At 43.6% G+C, this 26577-nt stretch overlaps 2 protein-coding genes and 1 non-coding gene across 3 annotated transcripts in view; all 3 read right to left on the bottom strand.

Moving 5' to 3' along the window:
• Window positions 1-595: 595 nt before the first annotated feature.
• POU4F1 (POU class 4 homeobox 1) lies at window positions 596-2509 on the bottom strand. Its single transcript, XM_069467125.1, has 2 exons — window positions 2387-2509; window positions 596-1738 (listed from the first exon to the last, which is right to left on the bottom strand). Exons 1-2 carry the CDS (start codon window positions 2507-2509, stop codon window positions 596-598), a joined length of 1266 nt encoding a protein of 421 aa, XP_069323226.1.
• A 10774-nt stretch (window positions 2510-13283) lies between these two features.
• The window catches only part of OBI1 (ORC ubiquitin ligase 1), a 36292-nt gene continuing 22998 nt past the window's right edge, over window positions 13284-26577 (bottom strand). Inside the window, exon 6 of the mRNA XM_069467124.1 lies at window positions 13284-15080. Within this exon, the coding sequence (XP_069323225.1) occupies window positions 13535-15080 (1546 nt within the window). The 3' untranslated portion in view covers window positions 13284-13534. The remainder of the gene's footprint in view (window positions 15081-26577) is intronic.
• LOC138383132 (U2 spliceosomal RNA) lies at window positions 17296-17486 on the bottom strand. The gene has a single exon (XR_011233571.1). It is a non-coding gene; the product is annotated as a U2 spliceosomal RNA (small nuclear RNA).

Genomic DNA, 26577 nt, shown 5'->3' with positions numbered 1-26577 from the left:
AGTTCGTGTGTGTCAGGTTGGGACGCTCATAATAATGGTGGTGCTCTTTTTTCACTTCCTTGGGGGGAAATGAAGCTACAGATTATGGCTCCCCAGAGTTAACTTTCTAAAGCATTTTTCTTTGCTTTTGTTCTGTTTTAGTTTGTCTTTATTTGTGTAGTTTTTGGTGGTTGGTTTGTTTTTGTACATTGTTCCTTGGTCCCCAGGAGATTTTGATAAGTGTCTCTGGTCAAAAAGTCCATTTCCCTACCCTTTCCGTTTTCTCCCCCACCCTACCCCCCAGAACCATCTTGCTCCTCGAAACCCCTGCTCCAGTCTCCAATTTCCTTCTCTCCACTCCCCGCTCCCCCAAATGCTCCTCCCTCTCCCCGCCGTCCTCTCCTTTCTCCATACCCAGCACCCCCGTCCTCTAGGCTGGGGGACAGTAAGGGCAGGAAGAACAGAGAGGGGGCGAAGGAAAGAGCTCGAGGAGGGACTCCCCAAATGCTAGCAGGTAACGGACACTCCAAATCCAAGAGGAGGCAGGCAGAGGAAAGCGCCCCCCAAATGCCTCCTCTGCTCCCCGCTCTGTCCCGCCCGGCACCTCCCAACCCCCTCAATAAGTGGCGGAGAATTTCATCCGCTTCTGCTTCTGTCTCTGGTTGCAAAACCACACCCGCACCACGTTCTTTTTGAGGTCCAGTTTCTCGGCGATGGCGGCGATCTTCTCGGACGAGGGCCGTGGTTGTACAGCGAAGTAGGCCTCGAGGGAGCGCTTCTCGGGCGCGGCGATGGAAGTCCGCTTGCGCTTCTTCTCGCCGCCGTTGAAGAGCTCGGGCTTGTTCATTTTCTCGCGCTGCGCGCCCTCGGCCTCCTCGAGCCACGCCTGCAGGATGGGCTTGAGCGCGATCATGTTGTTGTGCGAGAGCGTGAGCGACTCGAACCTGCAGATGGTGCTCTGGCTGAGCGAGCCCACGCCCGGGATCTTGAGGTTGGCCAGCGCCGAGCCCACGTCGGCCTGCGTCACACCCAGCTTGATGCGCCGCTGCTTGAAGCGCTCGGCGAACGCCTCGAGCTCGCGCGGGTCCGTGTCCGAGTCGCAGATGGACGCCAGGCCCGCTGCGCCCACCACGGCCGCAGCCGCCGACGCCGCCGCCACCTGCCCGGCCGCCGCCGCCGCAGCCGCCGCCGCCGCGCCGTGGTGCGCTGCAGCCGCCACCAGCCCGGGGTGCGGCAGCCCGGACGGCATGTTCATGGCGGCCGCTGCCGCCGGGTGCGACAGGTGGCCCAGGCCGTGCATGTGCGGGTGCGGGTGCGCCGAGCCCCCCAGCAGCCCGCTGCCTGGGCCGCCGCCGCCGCCCCCCGGGCCACCACCACCACCGCCGCCCCCGGGGCCGCCGCCGCCCGGGCCGCCGCCGCCCCCCGGGCCGCCACCGCCCCCGGGGCCGTCGTGGGCGCCGCCGCCGCCGCCCGCCGCGCCCGCGCCGCCCGCGCCGGCCATGAGCGCGAGCGACGGCGACGAGATGTGGTCCAGCAGATCGCCGGGCTCGAGCGCTTGGTGGTGGTGGTGGTGGTGGTGGTGGTGCGCCAGCGGCACGGTGGACGTGGACGTGCACGGCACGCTGTTCATCGTGTGGTACGTGGCGTCCGGCTTGAAAGGATGGCTCTTGCCCTGGGACACGGCGATGTCCACGGCCGCCAGCGCCTCGGCCCGCGCCAGCAGCGTCTCGTCCAGGCTGGCGAAGAGGTTGCTCTGCAGCTGCAGGCGACACAAACCAAACAAAAAACCCACAAAACCAAAAGAGCAAAAACAAAACAACAACAAAAGAAGCACAAACAAGCCGGAAAGCATAACATGCAAAGAGCAAACACAAAGCAACCAAAATAACAACAACAGGGGTGGGGGCAGTGGAGAGCGGGAAAGACGGAATGGGGGAACACATTGGCGACAAGGCAGGGGGACAGATGAGAAGGGACGGGAGCGTGGAGAGGAGCAGAAGTAGGGGGAGAAGGGGACACATTCCGTGAACGGGGGTGGGAGACGAAAAAGGAGGGGAGAAAGAAGAAGAAGAAGAAGAAATGGAAATGTAACTCGCAGCTGGGGACCCGTGTCACACACCCGAGCACGCACAGAGACCGAGGCGTGAAATTAACAGAGAAAGTGGAGGGAAGTCGAGAGTCCTGGCCCCAGCGCTCCCCACTCTGATCGCAGGCGCCCGACACGGAGGCAGAGGCAGACGGGAACACATTAAGCGCCGCTGTACAAAACGTGCCTCGCAGCGGGATTCCTCCAAAAACCCTGCCCGCAAATCCCCGCACCGGGACCTGCACACACCAGCACCCGACATGCAGCGTCTCGGAGACAGGGAGGGGGCGGGCGCGCGGGCCAGGGCAGCGGGGCGCTTACCGGCGGCGTGGGCAGGCAGGCCCGCCGGATGGCCTCGGAGCTGGAGTGCAGCGACGGGTACTTGTGCTCAGGGAGGGTGGGATGCATGGCAAAGTGAGGCTGCTTGCTGTTCATGGACATCATCTTGACGGCTTGGCATGTATATCCACAAACACTCCGAAAGTCCGCGGGAAAGTGCGTACGCCGTCTTCCCCGGCCTTCCTTCGGAGGCTGCAGCCGCGGCGGTAGCGGCGGCTGGCGGCGATCGCACTGCGGACTGCTGCTGCTCCAGCTGCCGCCCCGCGCTCCCTTTGACCGCGCAGAGCGCCACGCGCCGGCCTCGCAGTCCCGCTTCTCCGAGAGCTCTAGCCCTGCGCGCCGACGGGATGTACTCCTCTTACACCTGAGCCCCAATTCTCGCGGCCGGCCCGGGGAGCTCTCGCGAGAGCTCGCGGCCCTGCCGCGCTGACAGGCATCAGCTGTCTCCGTCTGTCTGGCGCGCGCTCTCCCTGTCGGCGGCGCCCTGCGTCTGCGCGCGCGCGCGCTAGTCCGGCCGCGACCGGCGCGTGGGAGCCGCTCTTATAGTGACCACCAGCAAGGACAGCGCAGGTGATGCACCTGTAGCTGCCCGGGCATGCGCACTGCACGCCTCACCTTTCCCACCGCGGTCTGGCAAGATCAGAAGGGCCAGCTATTGTCTAAGGGTAGGCACCTTTTAGAGGAAGAAAGGCAAGATGCCCGCACGCCCCTGTGAGGTTTTTCCTCCCCCTCGTCGCAAGCCCTGAATATATGCGCATTACTTAGGCACACCTCCTCTCTGGGATGCCTAACAAGCTGTTATATAATGTATACAGCTGGGCATTTGTATGTTAAATTATTCCCGCGCATTCCTCTGTATACAGTATAAATAACAACACAGAAATGCAGAAGGTGCTGTCTTTTGCTGCAAGAACCTGTTTCTTTTAAGGTTTATAAATAGGTTCCTGGAGAATAATCGCGGTGACAGACGTTTGTTTGAAGCAGTCAGACGCTATTGATTTCCATATAATTTAATTTCCTTCGCATACTTTTTTGTTGTTGTGAATATAACTGTGTCAGGCACCGCCAGTGACAGCCACTTAGGAGCCACAAGGAGCGTGTGCTTTCTACTCGGGAAAGGCTGTTGAAATGAAATTGTGCATTTCTCTTATTGTTTGTCTCCTTTAACCGTGTACAAACCCACGTTTCAAACGAGCTCCGGGTGATCTGAGGCTTCTAGCAATCAAAAGGAAAAAATAGTTAACAGGGTGTAGTTGGGATCCTTTCCTCATCTCAGCGCGCGCACACCTCCCCCCCGCCCCCCAAACACACACATATGCACTCTCTCTCTTTATGCTGGAAACTCCAGAAAAAGAAACCCGCTTCAGAGAAAAGGGAATCAGATGTTGAAAAGCGAACTTTCTTTTCCCTTTCATTGTTTTGGCTTTTTGCCTCTTATCTCTGCTTTGCTGATATTTTTTTTTCTTCATAGGAGACAGGATCAAGTTAATTTGTAGAAAAGCTTGATTCAAAATATTAATTCAAACCAGTTTGAAAAATAGGCACAAGCTCAGGTCTGGCCCTTAAGTTTTTATTTTTATTTTTTTTACTTACTGTGAAATCAAGACATAAGAAGGAGAATAAATCAATTAGCCAACCTGTTATAAGGCCCATATGAGGCAGGCAGATCAAGGGCCTCCCCAGGGAGCCACAGTTCAGGTGCCCGAGTCCCTAGGGATGCAGCGCTTGCCTGGGGTGATAATAACAGCCCAGATGTTATCACATCTGCAGCAAGAGAGCTGGAGAGCGGCGAGGCACTGCTTATGGGAAGCCGAGATCAGATAAATAATCTTTCTGGTCTCTCCCACACCAAGGAGGTCTGTATTTCACCAAAGAGCAGATCTCATTTCTATAAACTTGAATTTGCGTTCCCGTGGATTTTATCTTTCCTCTGCACAAACGCATGTGTATTTAGCATACCCACTCACCTACTCAGATTCCAAGAAGAGCCCACAGGCATCATCATGGCTTTTTCTTTCTTTTCTTTTCTGTCTCCCACCACCTCCCTTCCTTCCAGCTCCAGAGGGAAGTGAGAAGGATGTTCTCTTGCTGGTGAGAGAAGGAGCAGAGTCTCCATCCATTATGCGGTCCCCTGGGAGTGCTAAATGCAACTTTATCTCAACGGGGAATGGACGATGAGCAAGACGTCGCTGGAGGGAAAGAGTGAATCCTATGGTAGTCGTCTCACCGGGTGTCCAAGCTTAGCCTAATTCTTCCTGACACCCATGGCAGCGGTTCCCTGCAGTCTCCCTTGGGGATAGGGAGGAGGAAGAGCCCCAACAGAGGGTTAGATCCTGGAGCCTGCCCTCTCCTCCTCAGGAAACTGGCCTTTAAGGACCCCATGGGTGCTGGGCAGACAGAAAGTCAAATCGTACAGGTTTATGCCAGGTGGAGATGCAGAGGGTGAGGGGATCCCCTGAATACCCAAAGGGCACCTCAGTTTACCCTCTGACCCTGGAGAGCTTCCAGTAAACCCAGTGAGGAGGTCAGCCTAGCCTGTAGTCAGGAGTTTACTATCCGGCAAAGATTCCCTTCCCGGCTCACTTCTGTTTGGACACAGGAGTAACCCCCCTCCAGGTGACAGCAAACCTTTGCCCAGAATATCTGGCTTTTTGCTGAGGCTAGAAATATGAGGGCTGTGGGTATAATCCTTCCTCCACCCCTTGGATTGAAAGCCTATCTAGGGCACATCTGTCTTGCACAACAGCACCTACACAATGCTGTCACATAGTAAAAGTGTCCCCATCAAACAATATATGTGTGTAGAAAGGAAGAGAGGCCAATTGGGAGAAAAAAGTGGAGTGGGTTCCACAAGCCATGGCTTATTGGGGATTGGAGGAAGATCCCTGAAGTGGTCTCCTCTCTCCTTAAAAAGAGGTGGAGTTTGGGCAGGGGTGTGTGTGCTTTCTCCAAGCAGAGCTGTAAATCTTAATTCCAGCCAGTTCCTTTACAGAAGCCAATTACTTCACCCCGTCCTTATATACTTGCTACCTTATCTTCCTTCCTGAAGTGCTTGCTGAGCACTATTCTGGGCCAATACTAGGCACTGGAGTGTACCTGCCCTCCAGGAGGTAACAATCTATAGGTACGGGGCAGCCACAGGTAAAAGGCTTTTATGGTGCAGGTATAACAGGTGTGGTGATAGTTGTACAGCAATATGGGGTGGGATGATGCTTGGAGACTTATCCTGCCCACAGCCCTGTTGGGCCTCAGCCCGAGGCTAAAGAGTGGGACACACTAGCGGATCTGCAGGCAGTTCCTTGGACCATATCAAGCCTCTCCCTACTTACCTGATGAGGAAGGAAAAGGGTGACAAAAGGAAAGGATGGTGGGCCTGGGCTCAGCTCACCCATATGTCACTGCTTTGTTTTCCTGGTTTGGCAACTGCTGTAACTAGTTGGCCCCTGCCTGTGCTAATGATGCCCACATGGGGTCTGAGCCTTGGCATAGATTCCTGGGCAATTTTTTTTCTCCTTCTTATTTAATGACCAACACAGATTACACCCCTGCCCCCCCTCCATCTCATAGCTTTGCATTTTATCAAGAGAGGGATAATGAATGCACAGCTATTGATTTCCAAGGAATTTCCGCCCCGAGGGACAGGGAGTCTATCATCTGGATCAGAGACACATTTCTTTCCCTCATTAATTAATTTTCTCCTCCTCCTTTGGCAGGCCTCACTTCACATTTCCTTTGGCAGCGCCCCTTTCCCGAGCTAAGGAACACACATAAGTTGGTTGGAGTGAGGACTAGCGGGAGAGGCTCTGGGCAAGGGCCCACGCTCTCGCGGGTGAACTCTCTTCGCCTTTGACCTGTCCTCCCACCCCTCCACCCCCAGCTCGGGAGAGCGCGCCGGACAGCTGCTGCCCACTTGGGCACTGCCTTCCTCCTTCCAACGGGGTGCGGGGAAAGTTAGTATTCAACTCAGCAGCCACTACCTTGGGGTTGAACCAGACTTGTTTGTCCTGGTCTGGGGACCGGGGATGGCCCTGGGGAATGCTGACGTAAATTCGTGGAGGTTGTGTGTGTACACGGAGCGGGAGAAGGGGTCGGGCCTCGCGCTCCTGCCAGACCCAGGGGTCCTGACCTCACCTACAGGCTCTGTCACCTCGGGTCCTGGCGGCCGAAGCCGGAGCTCAGCCCCTGGCAGTCTCGGGGCGCCACGTTCCTCGCAGGCAGTTGCCCAGTTTGAAACGAGGCACTTTTCACCGTACAGCCAGCGCCCGGCATGCAGAAGCCCCCGGGGCCCAGAAGAGGCGGGCTTTAGAGGCCACTTAGGTTGCTTTAAGCGCAGTGTGAAGGGGCAGGCAGGGGAGGAACAGGCCCAGAGGAGGCGTTTCCGGTCTCGGAACACTGGCAATACCTGGGCTGTCCCACGTTCTCGGGGTCCCACACTGTCTGTCCCAAGGGTGGAATGGAGGAAGGAATGGAGAAGGGAAAACGTCACTTTCGCTTTCCCTTTGGGCCACCTTCCCAGGGGCATGCCAGGGCTGCTTTGATCTCAGTCTCTCTTGTTGCTACTCGTTGCATCTTGGTCCCGTGTCTCCCTCGGTGATGGAGGAGCTACTGGGCTCCTCGTCGGCCCCACTGGGGACCCTGGGACCTCCTCCCGCAGCCCTGTCAGCGGCAGAGCAGACTCCTCCCAGTCCTGGGCGATGGTCGCGTCCTCTGTGGCCCCGGGCCCAGCCCAGCCCTGAGGCTCGATTCCCTGGCCGTGCTGTCACTCCCTAAGGCTCAGAGATTTCCTGCCCTCGGTTCCCTCTCTCTACTGCGCACTGCCTAGCTCCCGCAGCCGCTCGTCTGCCTCGGTACCCAGGGTCGGGGTAGGTGAGATATTGGGGCCCGTCGTGATCGATGATCTCCTCTTCTAAGGTTCTCAGTTCTGCATTCAGACTGGGCTCCAGCTGGGACCAGCAGAGGAGGTTCTAAGGTAAATCAGTGACATACAGTTTTCTTTCTTCCGGTAGTTTAATTTAAATGCAACTTCCCTTGGGCACATACATTTTCCTGGACGTTAACCGTCCCACCCTGCGGTGTCGCTGATGACCTAGCGACCCAGATGGTGGTGCGTCCCAGCAAAGTTTACTGCTGGTTATTCTCACTCTTGGCGTTACATATATAAATACAGCTCTACGTGTGTATCTCCACCCTAATCTCTCTATGGACATCAAACCCACCTACCTTGTGAAAGCCCTCGGGGTGATGCATGACCACTGCGTCTCTGTCCTAACAGAGGCTTGGCCTCCCCCGCCTGCTAGTTGCCAGAACCAGTTTTGTAGCCCAAATAGACAAGTACGGCTTATCATGGCTACAGGCCCCCATGATTTCGGTCCCAAGAAGAGGAACAGAGGAGCCCCCGCCCCGCCCAGGCCAGGCCCCTCCAAAGCAGGAAGAGTGCTCTGGTCAGAGGAAGGGGCTTCTAGGCTCCAGGTTAAAACAACAACAACAACAACAAAAATAAATAAATAAACAAACGAAACTCTACAACAGACGCGCCTGCTCATGACCCCACGCGACGAGATGGGAAGTTGGTCGCCTTCTCCCTCCGGTGATAGCCGTCTGCCGGCCGCTCGGACCAGGTCACACGCACGCCCTGGTTGGAGGGAGCGCTACCGGCCTAAATGGGCAGCGGAGGACCCCAGACCCCCCACGCGTGGGCTTCCGAGGCCCGAGAGGCGGGCTCCAGTCGTCCTCCGGCTCCGCTCTGCCTCCAGGAGCAGGATCCCCCAAAGGGTCTGGCGGCCGTGGAGGAAACCGCAAGGCCGCGAGTCCGAAGCCGAGTGCGGAGCTGGGTCCCGTCGCCCGGCTCCAACGCTCGCCGGCGCCGCCGCCAGCCGCCCCTCCTCCCCGCCGCCCGCACAAATCAAAGCCCCTTGCGAGGGACTGGGAAATAGTTGCCTTGTCATGTAACACATTGCCCTGATTTATTATAAAATTTTAACGAAATCATGCATATTTTAACAGCCTTTAATCACTGCATGAAAATTTAATTCATGGACTGTAGCGCGTTTAAATAAATGAAGTGTTAATTCATTAGGATTAATTAATTTGTTAAAGGATTGTGTGCAAGGTTAAGGTGGAAAGAAAACTCTTTGTTGGTTTCGCGTCTTAATCGCCAGGTTTCACGAGTGGTAATAAAATGAAAGGAAACCGCAGAGCCGGCTGTTCGGGTGGGGCCTGGGCGGGACCCGCTGAGAGCGCCCAGAAGTACGCGGAAAACTCCCGCTGGAAGGGCACGGGCGGGTCTGTGCACCCAAGACACTGGGGCGTCCGGGTATGGTGCGTGTAGAAGGGGCTGGGGAGAGCGGGCATGGAGGAAGGAATCCCGGAAGGCCGAGAGTCGCTGGAATCCGAGGAAGGGAAGGGGGCTCAGAGCAAGGCTGGCGGGCCAAAGCCCACCTCCCCACCCCGAACACAAATATGACCCCGTGGGTGAGGCAAGGTCGCCCCTGCGGGTCCTCAGAGGGCCAAGCCTCATCTTAATGGACAGATGATGGGCCAGCCCCCGCCACCTCCTAAGCCTTCCAGCGCCCGGGGAGCCGCTGTCTCGCCATCAGGCCGCCGGCCCAGGCGGCTAGGGCTTGCCCGAGAGTCCCAGGGGATTCTGAGAGGAGGCGGAGCAAAGCCAAATTTAGGCTGGAGCAATCCGGGAAACCTTTTTTCAATCAGGAGCCCTGATGTTAGGGAATGGTTTCTTCAGCACCTCTTCTGAGATAGCAGCGAAATAGGCGTGCCCACCGGCATACCTTCAGCTCAGAGAAAAGACATTCTCTTCCGCGCAGAACTCTTACGCATCCTTCAAGACCCAGTACGAATAACACCTCGGTGAGGACTGAGGCCACCAGACGTCCTCACTGCTCCACGCTATCCCCAACAGGGACACTTTTCTACTTAAAAATGTTGTAGGAATCAAAATGGACCAGAATTACCTCCTCCCTCCTTACAAGTAAGTCTCAGTAATGATGCCTGCCCTTGGCAAAAGAAATTTTACATCCCCAAATTACAAACGTCAGACAAGGCTCACACGTCTACACACTTGTTTACCGCAATTAACATTTATTAGAGAGGATCTGCTGCGTTTCAGACCCAGCAGACCTGGGAATCTACCTCGTTTCAAGAAGTGGAACCTTAACTGGAGGCGTTCTAGACCGCCTCAGTCATATAAAACTGCAGATCGCCCTAGCTTGCGCTCCATATGGGTTCTTAAAAGAAATCTCCATCTTAATAGATGCTTCCTCACTCAGAGTGGAGTTCCGAGAATTAGGCAATAAATGTTCACTATGCACTCTGAGATCATTGCTTAAAAGGTTTTCTCTCTGCCAACTATTATTAAAGGAGTCAGGTTACATCGTGATAGGCAGAGGCTGTGTTGTAGGACTCCCACAAATAGGGATGAAAGACCTTATGAAGCTTTGGAAAACCCTAATCTAATGAAAAGCACATAACAAACAGTTAATCTCAGTTTGATGTGCTCTACAAATATCATCCACAGGTAAAAAAGGGGAGAAAATCTAGTGTATGTATTACACTTTGAATAACTGAAAATCATTCAAGTATATAGAAACAAGAAGTTCCTGAAACATCATGGTTCAAGACTAAGTGCTCTTGTTCAGTAGTTTCAACCAATGTAGACAACAAAATGATAGGAAAACAAAGCAGATTTGAAATTAAAGGACTATACATCTTAGTCTACCATTTTCAGTTTTTGTCAGCTGACTCAATAGGAAAAAGACTTGTCATTCTGGAAGATTTTTAAAAGTACTAAAAGTCATGATTAAAAAAAAAAAGTAACAGCCTGTCACATTTCTGTAGCCATTTTAAAAAGATGAATGGTCAAAATTTGTTTTTCTAAAAATATGAAGTGTCTGCTTCCTTATCATGAGTGCATCTTTTTCTAACATAGCCTTAGTGAAATTAACCAATGAGAGGTTAAATTAATCTAAATATTAGAGTTAATGTGAATCTTTAAGTGGCACACACACAACTCCCATCATTGAGCTTGTTTAGTAGATTCAGACCCAGGAACATAGGTAGGAATTAAATGCTACATGAAAAATAACATGCTAATACTTCCAAAATACTACTTCAAAAAGAATCCTAGGAAAAGTTCAAATCCATTCATCCTTAGGTCTATGAATGTGAATTCTCACACTTGGGAGAAGAGCACAAGCTCTGGAGTCACAGACCCACCTCCAAGATATGGTTCCATGCAATTCCAGCTGTGTAATCACTAATCCTCAATTTGATTTTTTGTAAATTGAGGATAATTATACTTGGTTCACAACATTTTACAAAGGGATTAGATGAGGTAGAGATTAGTAAAATACCTGCTCTCAATAAGATAGTTTGTTTTGTTTTGTTTTGAGTATGTGTACATAACAGGTATAATTTAAAACCTATAAGACCACGATATTTGTCTTGACATTAGATTATGGTAATGTGGTAAAGCACAAAAGAGAATGTGTGAATAAAATTAAATCCTGCACAGATTATTACCTTTGACTGAGGAATGGCAAAGGTTCAATGACTGACTGCATGAAATACTGTTCTAGGGAGGATGGGGGGACGTTTCTGAAGATCAGCAGCTGGGAAATACTTTGGTCCAATATTGATGCTCTCACCCATGTTTGTCATTAGCAAATGAGCTTACACACTCCAGATATCCATGTCACAATGTCAGGATGTATTTGGATTAAAAAGACACATCCTTGGTTACAGACAAAACTAGAATGAGGCTTACCCTTTCTTTGTCTGGGCTCTTATAATAAAATACCTTAGACTGGGTAATTTTTACACAAGAGAAATTTATTTCTCACAGTTCTAGAGGCTGGGAAGTCCAATATCAAGGTGCCAGCAAATTCAGTGAGGGCTTGCTCTCTGCCTCAAAGATGGTGACTTCTAGCTATGTCCTCACATAGCAGAAGGGGCAAGGAAGCTCTCTCAGGACTTTTATAAGGGCACTAATCCTAGTAAGGGGTAAGAGCCCTCATGACCTAATCATCTCCCAAAGACCCCATCTCTTAATATCATTACCTTGGGGGTTAGGTTTCAGCGTATGAATTTGGGGGACACATACATTTAGACCATAGCACCCCCAAATTTACCTTGTGACAGAAAAAAAATTTGTTTTCTGCATTCTGTTGTTTCTAATGTATAACCATATTATCAAAAATATTTAAACTGCTAATAGCTCTGAAAGTATCCATTAGTTTTAACATATCAGAAAGATAATGAACAATTATTGGAAAATACATATGACAAAATAAAAGTTATAATTTAAATTAGCCTTTCCTGGCCATTACTTCTGCAAGTGGAGGGCATGATTCCCCAAATCATAAAAGTAATTCATTATACTTTTATGGTTTCATTGAATCCTCCAGAGTCTAACAAGGGTCAGCAAATTTTTCTGTAAAAGGCCAGATGGTAAATATTTTAGGTTTTGTAGATAATACAGAAACAAATGAGTGTAGCTGTGTTCCAACAAGACTTTATTTAGAAACACTGAAATCTAAATTTCATATCATTTCCCTGTGTCATCAAATATTCTTCTTTGGATTTTAAAAAACCATTTAAAATGTAAAAACTATTTTTTTTCATTCACAGGACTTTCAAAAACAAGTGAAAGCCAGATTTGGTCCATGGGCCACAGTTTGCTAACTTCTGTATTATAAAATGAATTTAAAAATGGTAAGTTTTTCTGGTCTTTATCTGAGACAAGGAATCATCATCAACATCAAGGAATACAGTGTTTATGACATCTTTTATTCAAATTCACATAGAAAAGCATGCAGTATTAATGTAAAACAGTATGGTATTAATGTAAAATGTTCAGTGTACATTAAACAAGTCATTAGCATACAGACCCATTTTTAAAGGCTTATATAGGCATAACAAACATGTTTAGAATAATATACTTTTCCAGAACCTAAATTAAAAATTGTGCTTACCTCTTACCTACTCTCACCCCCTCAATATTTTTCATGAAAAAAACCAATTTTTTGTTCTACATAAAAGATATTCTATTAGCCAACTGAAATTTCTTTAAGTATGAAAAACACAGCAAGCAAAAATGCTACCATGCATACAGTTTCCACAAAGAACAGTAACATGCAATCAAGAACTTTATCACTCCAAAAAAAAAAAAAAAAAAAAAAAAAAAAAAAAAAAAAAAAAAAAAAACCTCACCTCCCCTGGGATATAAGTGGATTAAGAACTTGGCAATGAGTACTTCTGTACCTCTACATCTGGAATAATGAAGCTAGGATGTTTAGGCTCCTTTAGATACAACTGTTCATGCCTTCTTTCTAAAGTATGCTCAATTTCTGATTTTAAAAACAAAGATGAGCAAATATGTTACCCGACGTAAAACGAATATTTTCGTATAGTAAATGTATTCTTTCACACTAGCAGAATGTTTTCACAAAAACTGGACAAAGCACAATGTTAGAAAAAATGCAAACATATACATAGAACCTAAAAAAAAGGTAAACCAATACTGAACTAAAGTTAGAGTGCTATTTCTCCATCATGGCCTTGAATAAAAGTTAAGCCATCACTAAACATAAATAAAAAGGGGCAGGCAAAATAATTTCCACCCTAGGAAAAGCTTTAAAGAAACTCAAGTGTTTTGTGAGCAGTATGTAAACAACATTAGAAGTTTTATTTAAGAAATCCAAATTCTGAAGACAACTGAGTCTTAGTAACAGGCCACTGTATTTAACAGTTAAATAAGATTCCAAAAAAACAAAATACACCCAAACCCAAATATATATAAAAATAATTACAAAAAATAAAGAAACAAACAAAAAACTAACAACAATAAAAAAAACCACCCCTCTCCCTAACTTCTCTCGTTTAAAAGATCCCTCCTCCAACCCCCCCCTCAAAATCAAGTCTTCTATTTTTTTTCTCTTAAAGTCTCTTAAAGTCTTTTCAAAATGAACCAAAGTATTCTGGGTGTACGTTAATCTACCATTATGACTTGACTCTTGACCAAAGATTATCAATTCAAAATTGTATGGAACTTTTATGAGGAAAAAAACTTTTATATTTCTCCCAGGTCAAAAACACAAACGACACCTTTCTAATGAGTCAACTTTTAGTTGCTTTTGATGGGCTGGCATTGGAAAGGCTGCTCTGGATTTTTCTTTTCGTTGACTGATTCACATTTTTACTTCTCTTTTCAGGCACAAAGGAAGTAGACCAAGGAGACTGAAGGTGGTTCTGAAGACTGTGCATCTCTGAGGACATCTTAAACAAAGATGACCCAAACCTTTGATCTTCAAATAGTCGATGTGAACTGCTTAATAAAATACTCTGGGAAAACTCTGTTTGAAACAAACAGCTTGGGGGTTTGGTTTCAGTAGTTCCTGGATTAGAACTGGGATGGAGTGAAAAATCTTCATTCATTTCTTGGTCAGATGGAGAGAGGAGAAAAAAAGAAGTGGGTTTCCATTCATTTCCGTTTTCTAACTGATCACTAGCAGTTAGAGAAACTTTGGAAAGGTTTAGCTTAGTTCTTTCTTCCAACTTACCAGATTCCTCAAGAAATTCACTGCCCTGAGATGACTTTGACAACCCATCCAAATCCACTGACTTAAAACCGTTATTGCAAGGGCTTTTGCTGTTGTCTGACTCTGACATCATTGAATCCAATTCAGAGATTTTGTCAAGGTAAGCAGCATCCATTGATGCTTCACTAGATGTTCTTGTCCGATTCATTTCAAAAGAGCGAAGAGAATTCAACCTCTTGGATAAACATGAGCCTGGTTTCTCACCCAATTTTGAAGATATTTCTCCAACAGAATTTGCTATCGTGTTCCCCTCTGAACTTTCAAAATCCAAGCTTTGGGCATAGCTTGTAGAACAACAGTCCCAAAATCCTGTCTTTGGGGAAGTAAAACATTCTGATTTCTTTTCACTTTCATTTCTACTTATATCATCTTCTGAAGAATCTTTATTAGAAACATTTGAAGAATCACAAAACTCATCAAACACCAATTTTCTGAGATGGTTTGAGTGCTTTTTGGAACCTCCAGCTTTGACCACAGAGCTCTCTCTATTTTCTGGAGTATTGAGCTGAAGGCAACTAAGGGACAAAGGAGTACAAAGAGCTGGAAGATCATAAAGTTCTTCATCTTTGTAGGGAACACAATCACTTGGTTTATTACCCCACTCCCTTTCCAAGTAAGTATCCATACTTGTATCTGTCACATCTAACATGATTTCTACCCGTTTCTGAAATAGGTCTTTCTTCTTAGAACAATTTAGCTCTGTACTGCTGGTGCTTTCCTGCCTGGCAGAACCAGTGTCAGAGACTCTGCTGATGGAGGGCTTTGCCAGGTGAGAAGAACCTGAAGTGGATGAGCAAGGCTGCTTACTGACACTATCATCTTGATTCTTTGATTCCACATCCTCCTCGCTGCCTTTGCTCCCCTTGCCATCTGCAGAAAGTGATCGCTGGCAAATGGAATGCATAGCTTCCTTCTCTTCACTTGAATTTTTCAGCTGTGCAACTTGAGATTCTAGTTCCTCTATATACTTATCACTTCGTTCCAGGGCTTTCTTGAGGCGACTGGTTTCACGTTCATACTGTTCTACTTTGGACTGAAGAGCTGCAACTGTAAACCTTCCAAACCTACAAAGAATGAAAGGATAGTTAATCTTACAGCTCAAGTTTTTTTCTTTTCAAAGTTTAGGAGTACTAATTGTCCCAGCCCATTCTAATTACACGTAACAATGACATTTCAGACCATTCAGTGAATAGGGCAAATCCCAGATGTAATATCTTCAAAAAAGGGTTTCCTCCCTTATGTAATAATAAGCATATGATAATAATAGCAAAAATCTAATAGGATATTTTTGTGGTGGAATCAGACTAGCAGTAGCAGAGAGGAAGAAACACGCAGATGATTTTTCTTCGAAGAGCTAGCTCAACAATTCAGCTCATATATGCATGAGAGTTATCCTCTAAAACAATGGCAAAGATTTATGATAACATTTGAACAGTGGTCTACATCTTGAAATATTTACATTCAATCATTTTCCTATCGTACAGCAGTGTTTTACAATACATTTCTTATACAATGTCACCTTGTCAAACATAAAATGCCAATTTGAAATTCAGAAATCTTAGCAGTCCCAGGAAGGATGGTTTTAAATACTTATTTGGACCCTTTCGATTACAGCCACCCTTGATCTGAAGCTTTTCGTTGGCCTTTCTGAGCACTGGGCTTTAATTCATTTCAGCTCTACTTATTTTTGGCATTTTACAGCTGTATGGGACATCAATCTCGTGTCTTCCAACTTTGAAATACAAAGTCAGTGCTTGTGGTTCCAATATACGACACATAAAAACATTTTTATATTTTCTGAAAGGGAACATTTTGGAGAGTGACTTAGAAAGAATACATAAAAAATTCACTCCTTTTATCTGCGATTATCTTGTTTTCATTATTTTGTCAAGAATGGGTACTGGGTTCAGCTCAGAAAATTTCTGAGTACCTAATATATAGGTTAGGTGGTATATTTGGGGCTGGAAACAAAAGGTAAAAAAGACTGTCCCAGCTCCAAGAGACTTAAAATACCTACCTTAAATTCTATCTTATCACTAAGGAAAATTCTATCTTTCAGGAAACTTCTTCTTATGAGCCAATAAACATAAGCCTTACATTCTAACCCCATGAAAAATACCTTCTTTCCCCCAAAGTTCTTTTCAAAAGCCTTTTCTTAATCATCTCTTTGATGACTTATATATTAACCTATCTCAAAGAATTCAGGGACTGTTTGTAGTAAGGTACTTGAGAAGGTTACTTCTAAAAACTGCTTTTATCTTTGGGTTTGTCTTTTTCTTCCTCCCCTCCCATTATAAAAATAATTAAAATTAATAACATTTATTAAGTATTTTTAAAAAATTACTAGGGAGCAGAAGGTGCCAAAAGTAATTGCACCTCTTAGAATCAACCAAAACATGTTTTAGACTCCCACTTAATGCCCATCACCTCTTAAACCCCTAGTCCAATTCACTTTCCAGTTCAGCCTCAACATGATCCCTGCTCTATTATCACTGAAGGAAAAAAGCAGAGGCAAAGGTAAATATAGAATCATAAAATTTCAAGATTAGAAAGGGCTTTAAAAGACATGATTGTTGAATATTGATCTACTCACTTCAATTCACTGAACCCCCTGAGAGAGTACACTCCCCTCAACTTCTAAAAAAACAAAGCAAAAACCATAGGTATTATAAAAACAAAAGCAACTACAATAAAAAGCCTCCCCAGTTTAAAGATGAAGTTTACTACTGCATTTGTTTAAATGAATGATACAAATTTTTCCTCTTTGTTAAAAATGTTTTGGCTTGTAATGTAGTACTTGACAGAACTGTAGTTCTATAAGAGAACTTTTTAAAAAAGTGGACAAAGACCTTTTTAAGTGCATTAAGCAAAAAACGTTTGTGAGTTCTTGATTGTAACTATTCTGGCATAATCAAATAACCCCCATGTTTTTAAATGGGAAAACTGTGTAGCATGTTTAATGCAAATAGCAAAAGTGACAGCCTTACATTTGCTTACCAAGGTAAATTTTTTCTTTTTTTACAGCACAATTTTTATAATAAAGATATCCTCACAGATGAAAAATCAAATGACTTAAAATCAAATAATGCCACTAGATAGTCAGCTGCTACCAAAGGATGTCCTTGGGAACTCAGAGGCCTACATAAGAAAAAATTAGGGACAAATAAGGAATGCTTCCAAAACATTAGCAGCTTCCTGTTCCAGATTTTAGCTTGGAATTTCAAATACAGTATGATTTTAAGACACTGTATTTGCCCCTATTTTTTATTTTTATTTTTTACAGGGTACACCATTCCTGAAGGTACTTCAATACCAAGTCGACACATGAAATGGACAGAACAAGCTCCTACTTCATCTCCCTGCTCCAGAAATCCATTTAATATATTGTCCTTGGACAGAGGATGTATCAGATATTAAACTGATAAGAACAGATACTACATTTGATCTTAGCCAAAAGGCTGAGAAGCAATTAATTATTTTTAAAAGAAGTAACAAATAGTTCCGAGTTGAAGTCAGTGATAGCTCTAACCATATTTTTTATGTTAATTCAGAGAGAAAGCTGCATGAGAACTAAGAATAAAGGCTAGTAACAGAGCACACATGAGAGGAACAAGTAAATAGAAGTCACCGATAGACTGAGGCTGTTTTCTAAAAGGTCACTGCCCCCAATTCCCCAAAGTTATATTTCAATACTTTACAAGTCTATAATACTTTGAATGGTCAGACTTTTTTACCATTCTAATAAAGGACCTGTCCTGGTGGGAAAACTGACAGAAATGTACTCTAAAAGCCATGGAACTGATCAATTAATTAATCAATCCATATAATTTATTTGTTTTCTGTTTCTCTTCCCCATCAGAATAGAAGCTCATGGAGAGCAGGGAGTCTGACTGTCTTATATTCACTGCTAGGTCCCCAGAACAATTCCTAGTATATAACAGTTCCTTGCTAAATACTTCTTCAATAAATGTCCTTCTCTTACTTTAAGATCCATTACTGCTGTCTTACATTAAGACAGAGTCGATATCATAGAATAGGGTAAAGGTTCTTGGTCCCCTTTTACATGTAAAATATTATGACCTTCACTACATTATTAAACTTAAATATGTTTCACACATTTGACTGTCTCCTTTTTCACTGACACCAAGGAAGGCAACAGAGACTGACATATATGTAGTATAGCTTTTTAACTACGGGCTTGATATTTTATACTGCTCCCTCCAAAAAAACTTCCACTTTCACTTTACTAAAAGACCGCAAATAGATGAAACTTTTGACATAGGTGTTAAGAGATTTTTAGCTTATCAAAGATAACTATATTAAATTTGGCAAAAGGCAATTTACTTTATCATACAGAAATAACACTTAGGGATATATATCTGATGCTATCCTTCCTAAGAAGCCAATGAGGATAAGAGCTTATTTATCTTTGGGTTTTAATACTCTTGTATTCACACTAATTCCAGATATTTCCACAAAACATTAGATGAAGCAATGCCAAGGCAAGCCGGAGGGATTTCTAATATCATTTACCATACTTCCTTTTCCTGAGCAAATTTCAAAATGGAGTATTTTTATAAACATTCCATTAGAGACCAAAAGGCTTTGATTTTCAAAGTAGGAGTGATGGCCAAAGGCTTCATTATGCCAGAGAATACATTATAGAGCAGTTTGGGAGCTGCAGCTGATATTGGAAGCGTGGTCCACTAAAATCTATCAGAAGCTTAAAGGATTTTTTAGCTTGCAGTATTAACCGAGATATACATTCTGGATGAGAGAAAAGGATGAGGGTTCTCCTTGTCTAAACAGCTGAAGAGATATAAAATTGTTCCTGTCCCTACTAGCAGAGAAAAATAAAAGTGCTATTGGTTTGACCTTTGGGGTACTATAACTAGAGTAAGAACACCTCTAACAACAAAAACATTCCTAAGATCACATTTTCTCATGAGCCATCACAAAGGAGGAACAGGATGTATTTGAAAGGGGTCAGAAGAAAGCAAATGTGGTAAAAGAATAAATGCCAGAACTGAGTATCAAAAAAAAAGTAAGCTTTAGTGCTATGCTGCTTGCTGTTAGCTAGTTGTGCAATCTTGAGCAATTCACTTTGCTTCTCTGGTTCTCAATGGTAACTCCAATAAAAGGGATAAAGGCAGCAAGCCCAGTGGGTGGCCCAGACTACCAAACTTCAGAAACACCTCCTTGAAGAACAAGGAAGACACTGGGGATTGAGCGATTCCTCATGAATCTTTGATTTGATATCTTTTCCTTACTTGCTAGCTAAGGTAATAATGAAACAAAATGAAAACAATCTTTAGACCTGAACCAGCTTTTGTGGTCTAGACTATCTGATATGTTTTCAGTGTTGATGTAGATCTGTTCCTTGATCTGTCATTTAAAAAAAAAAAGGACAGTGAACTTTGGATAAAACTTACCAAGAATAAGCGTAATATGTAAATTTTTTTTTTTTTTAAAGACGGGGTCTTGCTCTTGCTCAGGCTGGTCTTGAACTCCTAACGTCAAGTGATCCTCTCACCTTGGCATCCCAGAGTGCTAGGATTACAGGCATGAGCCACCATGCCCGGCAGTAACATGTAAATTTTAACAGTAGTCTAAGTGACTATTATTGACTGATGATGACAATATGAACAGCAGCCATAATTTATTGAGTGTATACCAGGTATTAAGCAAATTGTTATATGCTTGAGACACATTATCCCATTTAATCATATCAACTTTATGAAGCAAGACCCATTATTCTTATTTTAAAGATGAGAAATAAGAAGCTTAAAAAGAATTAAGCAGCAGGAATGGGATTTGAATCCAAGTAGTCTTTCTGACTCCAAATGCCATGTTTGAAACCATATCAAGTACCTGAACATGAGATCCCTTCTTGCACTTCATTATTAAAATGCAAGCTAGGTTTACTGAGCACAAAGTCTGTGAACACTAGTCAGTTGGCTAGCACTGTTGTACTACTTATTAATATGTACATTTGCTAATAAAAACAGGAAAAAAGAAAATTGTAAGACATATAGATATGTATGTACAAAGTCAATAAATATTTATTAAACAACTACTATGTTCTAGGCGCAAGTACAAGAATATTTTGAAACTTTCAAAGATCATTTATTAAAATGGCCTTGAAGGAAAGTATAGCATAGACAGATCACCCTGGTGGAAGCCACCCAAATATTTTAACCATAGATATGAAGACTAAGTCTGAACCAGAACCGCGAACTTAAAATACCATATTTAATGTGTGTAATGTAGAAGGTATACATGATCAACTTGTCTACCTCATGCATAATCAGCAGGCATCTTCAACTATACGGAAAAGATATTTCTTATGTGAAATGAGAAAAATTACAAATACAAAATTTTAGGGCTTAAACATCACATAGGTTCCTTGTCTCATGGTCTAATTTTGAGGAATAAAAAAAATACAAGCTATCTTATGTTGCATCTAAGTTTTATTACAAAACACAAAGTGCATCAACATTTTTAAGAATAAAAACTGCCACAATCTCCCCCTTACAGACAAAGCTGACATGAACAGGGCAACTACACAAAGAATTAGCCCTTGTAGTAATTTCTTCTCCTTTCATCTTCTAAAAGTACTATTTAAAAATCAAGGTAGAGTTTGCTTTGCAAGTTTTCAAATGGAAAGCAGGATTTATAATTAATAGCTCATATTACTAACACAATTTTAAGGGAATTTTTTGTGTCTTTATTTTATTAAACCAACCATGCATTTGTAGTTAAAAATTGTGGTGTTGAAAATTCTAGCTGAGAGACCTAGAAATTCTTAATAGAAATAACCTGAGTGTTGGGCAGTATTTGTTTATTGAAGAGGAACAGATAGTCCCTTTTGTAGTGAGTTTCTCTATAATAAGGGCTGTCCCATATAGTATAGGGTTAGCAGGGTTCATAAGGAGAAATACAGAACTAAATTATGTTCCATGCTGATCACTTTCTCTCCGTGTTTCTGTGGTGGCTGGGACTCGGTCTCCAACCCTCTGTTTGAAAATTACAACTAGTGAGCCTCCATTTCCAAGGCTTCTTTCCTTCTCTCTGGGCAGCACACTGGGCAACGTTGCTCAAAACAGGATGACTAACTCTAAGTACTACTTTCTCTGCATTGCCTGTGAAGACAGATAACTCTTTTTAATGGGGGATAAATTTCATTCTATTTGATAAATATATTTCATTTTGATTCTATGCAGAAATGCCTTAATTTTCTGCCATCCCCAAAAAGATCAGTCTTGAAATTTGCATGATATCAATAGGAATCCTAATCTTTTATGGGAAGGAGAGAAAATTAAGGCATGCTATATTTCATATCTTTTTACATTTCTAAGGGGAATAAGGAAAGGACTTATATCTTTTCCCAAAACACAACAATCTTAACGACAAAATCTCAATAGTGTAAAAGAGTGCAATAATTATTGAGTGATAAAAGCATACTTAAAAATCTCTGGACTTGTGTCTGTCTATACATTTTTCACTTTAGCTAAATTCTCTCCCTTTTTCTCTCTCAGCATGAGAAATAATTTGAACCAGATAAAGCAAAACAAAAAACTGTGATCCAGATACCCTGTAATTATTACTCAGATGACAGTTATTGAGGACTAATGTGTGCTCAGGGGCTATGAAGAAGAAAAACAAAGGAAGGAGAAGTCATCCCTCTTCCCAAGCAGTACATAATCTCTCCGACAATCTTATTGCTTAGTCATTAGCATGCATTGCTGGCTCCCAAAATATCTTATCAATACAATAAAGACAAGTTGACAGAAAACTGTAGTAACTGTCTATCCCCAATTAGCTGAATATCCAGAGAAGGGCCCCTCAGGCGGCTGAGGGGCCTCAGCACAAGTGGCTGTCACAGTCTGGCCGCAGGGTATCATCAGACTCCCCTGACAGTCTACAAGTTCCCCTTCCGGGGAAACCAAAGGGCATAGCAGAATCAGTCATCAGATCGTGCTAGGGTCAAGTACCAGGAATCACAGCATTTGTCACAGCAGAATCGTGAGAAACAAAAAGGGCCAGAATAGGTCAAGAGACAACAGCCAGAGCCAGCCAGACCAGCAGTGCTGATAAGGAAGCAGAGTGTCAGGGCAGTACTGGCATATCATCAGGCACAGTTTGGGAAGAGCAGACCTATGAACTGGAACTGGGCCACAGCTTAGAGTCAGCATGGAGACAGGTAAGGACAGGAAACTCTGGTTAAAGTGAAGAGACTCAGAGAAGAAACGCAGTACTCTACCTGGCCAAGCCCTCGTATCACCTCCCGCTTTCCTCATTTTTTTTTTTTTTTAATTTCAGCTTATTATGGGAGTACAAAAGTTTAGGTTATGTATATTCTTAACCTCTGGCATAATTTAAAGAGGAAATCTTCAGGAAATCCTTTGCTTTCCTCATTTGCAGAAATTTCCAGGGATCTCTGATTTCCTGCCCTCTTACAATCTTTGTACTTTAAGCTTCAAGGAGACTCAAAATCTTACTGCCCTGGTCAGTAACCTATGAGTGGTAGTATAGAGTATTAAAATATACTCTGTCAGGTCCCAGAGAAGGAAGATACACACACAATGTCCATATATACTTTGTATAAATATACACACATGTTCATTTTAAAAAATATGTCTTAGTGCCAAGAAGCTGTCCAGTTAACTGGGCACAACAATCATGGAACTGGTCAACAGATAAAGTGATCATTAAAACAATATGGTATAAAAACAATCAAAAGAACAAGAGGAAAGTGCTCCTTCTATCTGGGGAAATTACGGAGGGCCTCACAGATAAAGCAGCAACTGGGCTAGATCTCAAAGGATAGGTAAGGATTAACCAGGAAGAACAAAAAACATAGTGGCTAGTGGGGAAGACCAGGGAAGACACAATATGGTGAATGTGGGCCCAATGAGAAATTCGGCAGAGTTGGAGCAGAGTACACAAAGGAGGAGCCTAGAGAAGAGGCAGGAAGATTAAGTTGAAGTCACATAGTAAAGACCTTTTTATACTATTCTAAATATTATACTAAGTATTTGGGCTTTAATATGCAGACAGTGAAGACTCAATCACCAAAGGTTACTAAGCAGGGAAGTGAGATGATCAAATTTATATTCCAGAATTCAGGCAGCAATACAGCAGATGCTTGAGATTTCTGCATAGAAAAGAAGAGTAAGCAGTAGGAAGGTTGTTACAATAGGCTAAGCAAGAAATAACGTGGATTTAAACTAGTGGGAATGAGAAGATGGGTTACAGTGGCATTTTAAAAAGGTAGGTTAGAGGGAACATACTGCACAACCAGGTGTGAGGTGAGAGGAAGGGGTGGAGAAACATAGGAAGATTGGGGTTTTTATCTTACACAATTAATTAGATGAGTAATAAAGCCATTCAGAAGGACAGGAACAAAATAAGAGGATAAATTATATTTTGAGTGAGATGCGAGGGAAGGATAATGGATACAATTATTTAGACACACACAGTGCCCCATCCCACCTCCACACCTTCTTTATGCTACATATTGTGTCAAGGATATAAATTATTTCCTTTAGTCCTCACAATAACACATTATTCACATTTTACATAAAGAAAACGATGACTTGAAGAGGTTAAGTAATTTATCCAATGTTATCTATTTATTCATTTAATTACTCAACAAATATTTATCAGGTGCCTTTGGGCACCGGCTTTTGGACGTAAAAGGGACTAGCAGCTGGGTCCTTACTCTTGTGAAGCTTAAGAGTTTAGAATGGAGGAGACAGACAACAAACAGGTCAAGCAATTAAGGGAACAAGATAATTTCAGACAGTGGTGTGAAGACAATGATACTACAACACTGGTTGAGTGTTAACTATGGACTCTGTTGTAAGAGTATTTCAAGTTTTAATTCATTTAATCCTCACTACAACCTATAAGGTAGGTAGTATTATTAGTCTCATTTTATAAAAGACAAAAACTGAAACACAGGTTAAATATCTTTGCCTAAATCACACAGCTAGTAAGTAGACAAAGCCAGTGTTCAGTCGTAGGGAAGTCTGTCTCCAGGGCCTGTGCTCATAATCTCTAAACATGCTCTACTGTTTTACCACACCATGTTTTTATTATTATGGTCTTATAATAATACAGAGTAAGGAAGTAGAAGGTGCTGAGTGGGAAGGCTGCTTTAGAATGAATGATCAAGAAAGGCCTCTCTGCACCTAACAACTGAAGGAGACAGCCTCATAAAGATCTGCAAGCAGAATATTCCAAGTGGAGGAAACAAATCCACCATGTTTTAGAAACAGAAGGCTGCCAGTAGAGCTGGAGCAAGATAAACTGGAGGAGTGAGAATGAGATGAAGTGGAAGAGGCAATTGTGGAGTAGCCAGTGAAGAGTCTGGATTTTATTTTAGGAAAACACTGGATAGTTTTAGGCAAGAGATTTAAATAATCTGATTTATATTTTATAAAAAGACAATTTTGGGTATGGTGAAAATGAATTGGGTAGGAAAAGGAGGGACAGAGTAGAAGCAGGGAAATTTGAATCCAGAAGTCTGTCTCCAGCGCTAAGTTCTTAATCACTGTGCTTTGTGGTAAATTTAAGGTACAGAATCTCTGGTAAGGGTACAAAATAGATAGACAGACGGGAACATGAAGCTGCAGGTCAGGAGAGAAGGTGACACCAAAGATTAAGATTTTATTTCATAATCTCTGACACATAGCTAAGCAATTATTAAAGCCACGGAATAACTGATTTTTAATTTGGTTTCTGATGACTCAAGAAAACACAAATACGGCAAAAAAGGAAGAAAGCCCAGGTCATAATCTGTGAAGTCTATTCTTTCCTTTTCAGAGCCCTTCTTTTCATATTCTAGTAACAGGAAATACTGCTTTCTGCGCAGAGTATCTAGAACCTTTATCTACCCCCAAAAGGAGCTAAGGCATGGGTGAAGATTGGTCCATAATGACAAGCCTTGGGGTTGCTGTGCAGTTAAATGAGCTGCACGCACGGAGACATTATCAAACCCATAGATCTCTAAGATACAATGACAGAACACATAACATCCCTGCATACTTATTTATAGAAAGAAAAGCCATTAATCCAGTTATAACCAAGTTTGATAAAATAACCAAGTTATAATCCAAGCATAACCAAGTTTGACAAAAATGAGTTTTGTACATGAAGCTTTGTATTCCATATTATTAAGGTGAGTTAGTAGCTGAGGGCAAGAACTGCTCTGCTAATGCAAAATAGCTGGCAACATGGCACAATCTCTGCCTAGAGTGGGTAGAGCGAAAAAATGGCACAACTGAACAAAGAGACGTGGGAGAGAAGGCAGGGAATTTTCAAATGCTTTGTAAGTTAATTCTTCACACCTCTTCAAGTTAAAAAATCACTAAGGAACTCCTAACTCCATTAAGGACAAATACATTCACATTTCCTGGCACGGTTTAGGATTAGTTATTGAAGTGGGAATACAAGAAATCCAATACTAAAGTGTTCCCTTCAGCTTCTTCCCTTTCTTGATGTTGCTTACCACATGGAGGTGTGGCACACTTCACATTCCCCACTAAATACTCAGATTGAAAATAGGCCTTTCTGCTTTGACCAGAAGGTGGTAGATGTAGTGGAGTCATGCTAACCAGTTTATATATAGGGTGATACTGGCCACAATGGAGACAGTGAAAATTACAGAGGACTTTTGCTGTGATGAATTTGAGAAGGAAGCTACTGTGTACTGAACAGTAACATAATGGGTGGCTACTACGGGAGAAAAGTCACTGGAGGCGAAGGGACCACTCCTAACAGCGCAAGCAGTTCCCCCCACTCAAAATGCCTTTCTCCTCCCTGAAATCTCCATCCTTCAAAGCTGGACTCAAGTCCTGACTTTTTGATAAGACTTCCCTTAATCACCTCAACCCACCTGCCATTCTCTGAACCCATACTGCAGTCTCTGTTATTTGGCTTAGTGTCTGTTTAGTATTTAATTGTTTCATGTATTTTCACCTCTTGCCTTCATTAACTATGAATTTCCTGGAGGCAGGGACCACGCTTTGCTGCTTTTAATTTTTTATTCTAAAAAATTTTCAGCATTCACAGAAGTATAGAGAACAGTATAATAAACCCCATTTATTCATCACCCACCCACCCACCCACCCATTGATAATTCAATAATTATCAAGAGTTTTGCCTTATTGGCCTTGTATGTATATTCTTTTGCTAAAGTATTCTGTAGTCTATATTTTAGTATACATTTCTAAAATAAAATATGGTACAATAGCTTGAATGTTTGTGTCCCCCTAAAATTCTTATGCTGAAACCCATTCCCCAATGTGATAGTATTAGGAGGTAGGGCCTTTGGAGGTGATGATATTTAGAGGTAGAGCCTTTGGGGACCTATAAGTAATAAAGTTGAAGTCCTCATGAATAGGATTGGTACCCTTAAAAAGAGAGCTCTTTTGCCATTTCTGCCATGCAGGACAAAGCAAAAAGATGACGGGATGATGGTCTATGAACCACGAAGTGGGCCCTGATCAGACCTGCTGGCACATTGATCTTAAACTTCCCAGCCTCCAGAACTGT

The sequence above is a fragment of the Eulemur rufifrons genome, chromosome 4, assembly GCF_041146395.1.
Source record: "Eulemur rufifrons isolate Redbay chromosome 4, OSU_ERuf_1, whole genome shotgun sequence".
NCBI classification, from domain to species: Eukaryota; Metazoa; Chordata; class Mammalia; order Primates; family Lemuridae; genus Eulemur; species Eulemur rufifrons.
Note: the sequence above shows the minus strand (reverse complement) of the source record. Positions and strands in the feature narration are given on the sequence as shown.

Excerpts from the sequence above, each read along its gene's own strand:
- POU4F1 (XM_069467125.1), bottom strand. The coding sequence starts at position 2,509 with ATGATGTCCATGAACAGCAAGCAGCCTCACTTTGCCATGCATCCCACC. Across the intron at positions 1,739-2,386 it reads CCTGCCTGCCCACGCCGCCG|CTGCAGAGCAACCTCTTCGC; the intron begins GTAAGCGCCCCG and ends TGTCGCCTGCAG.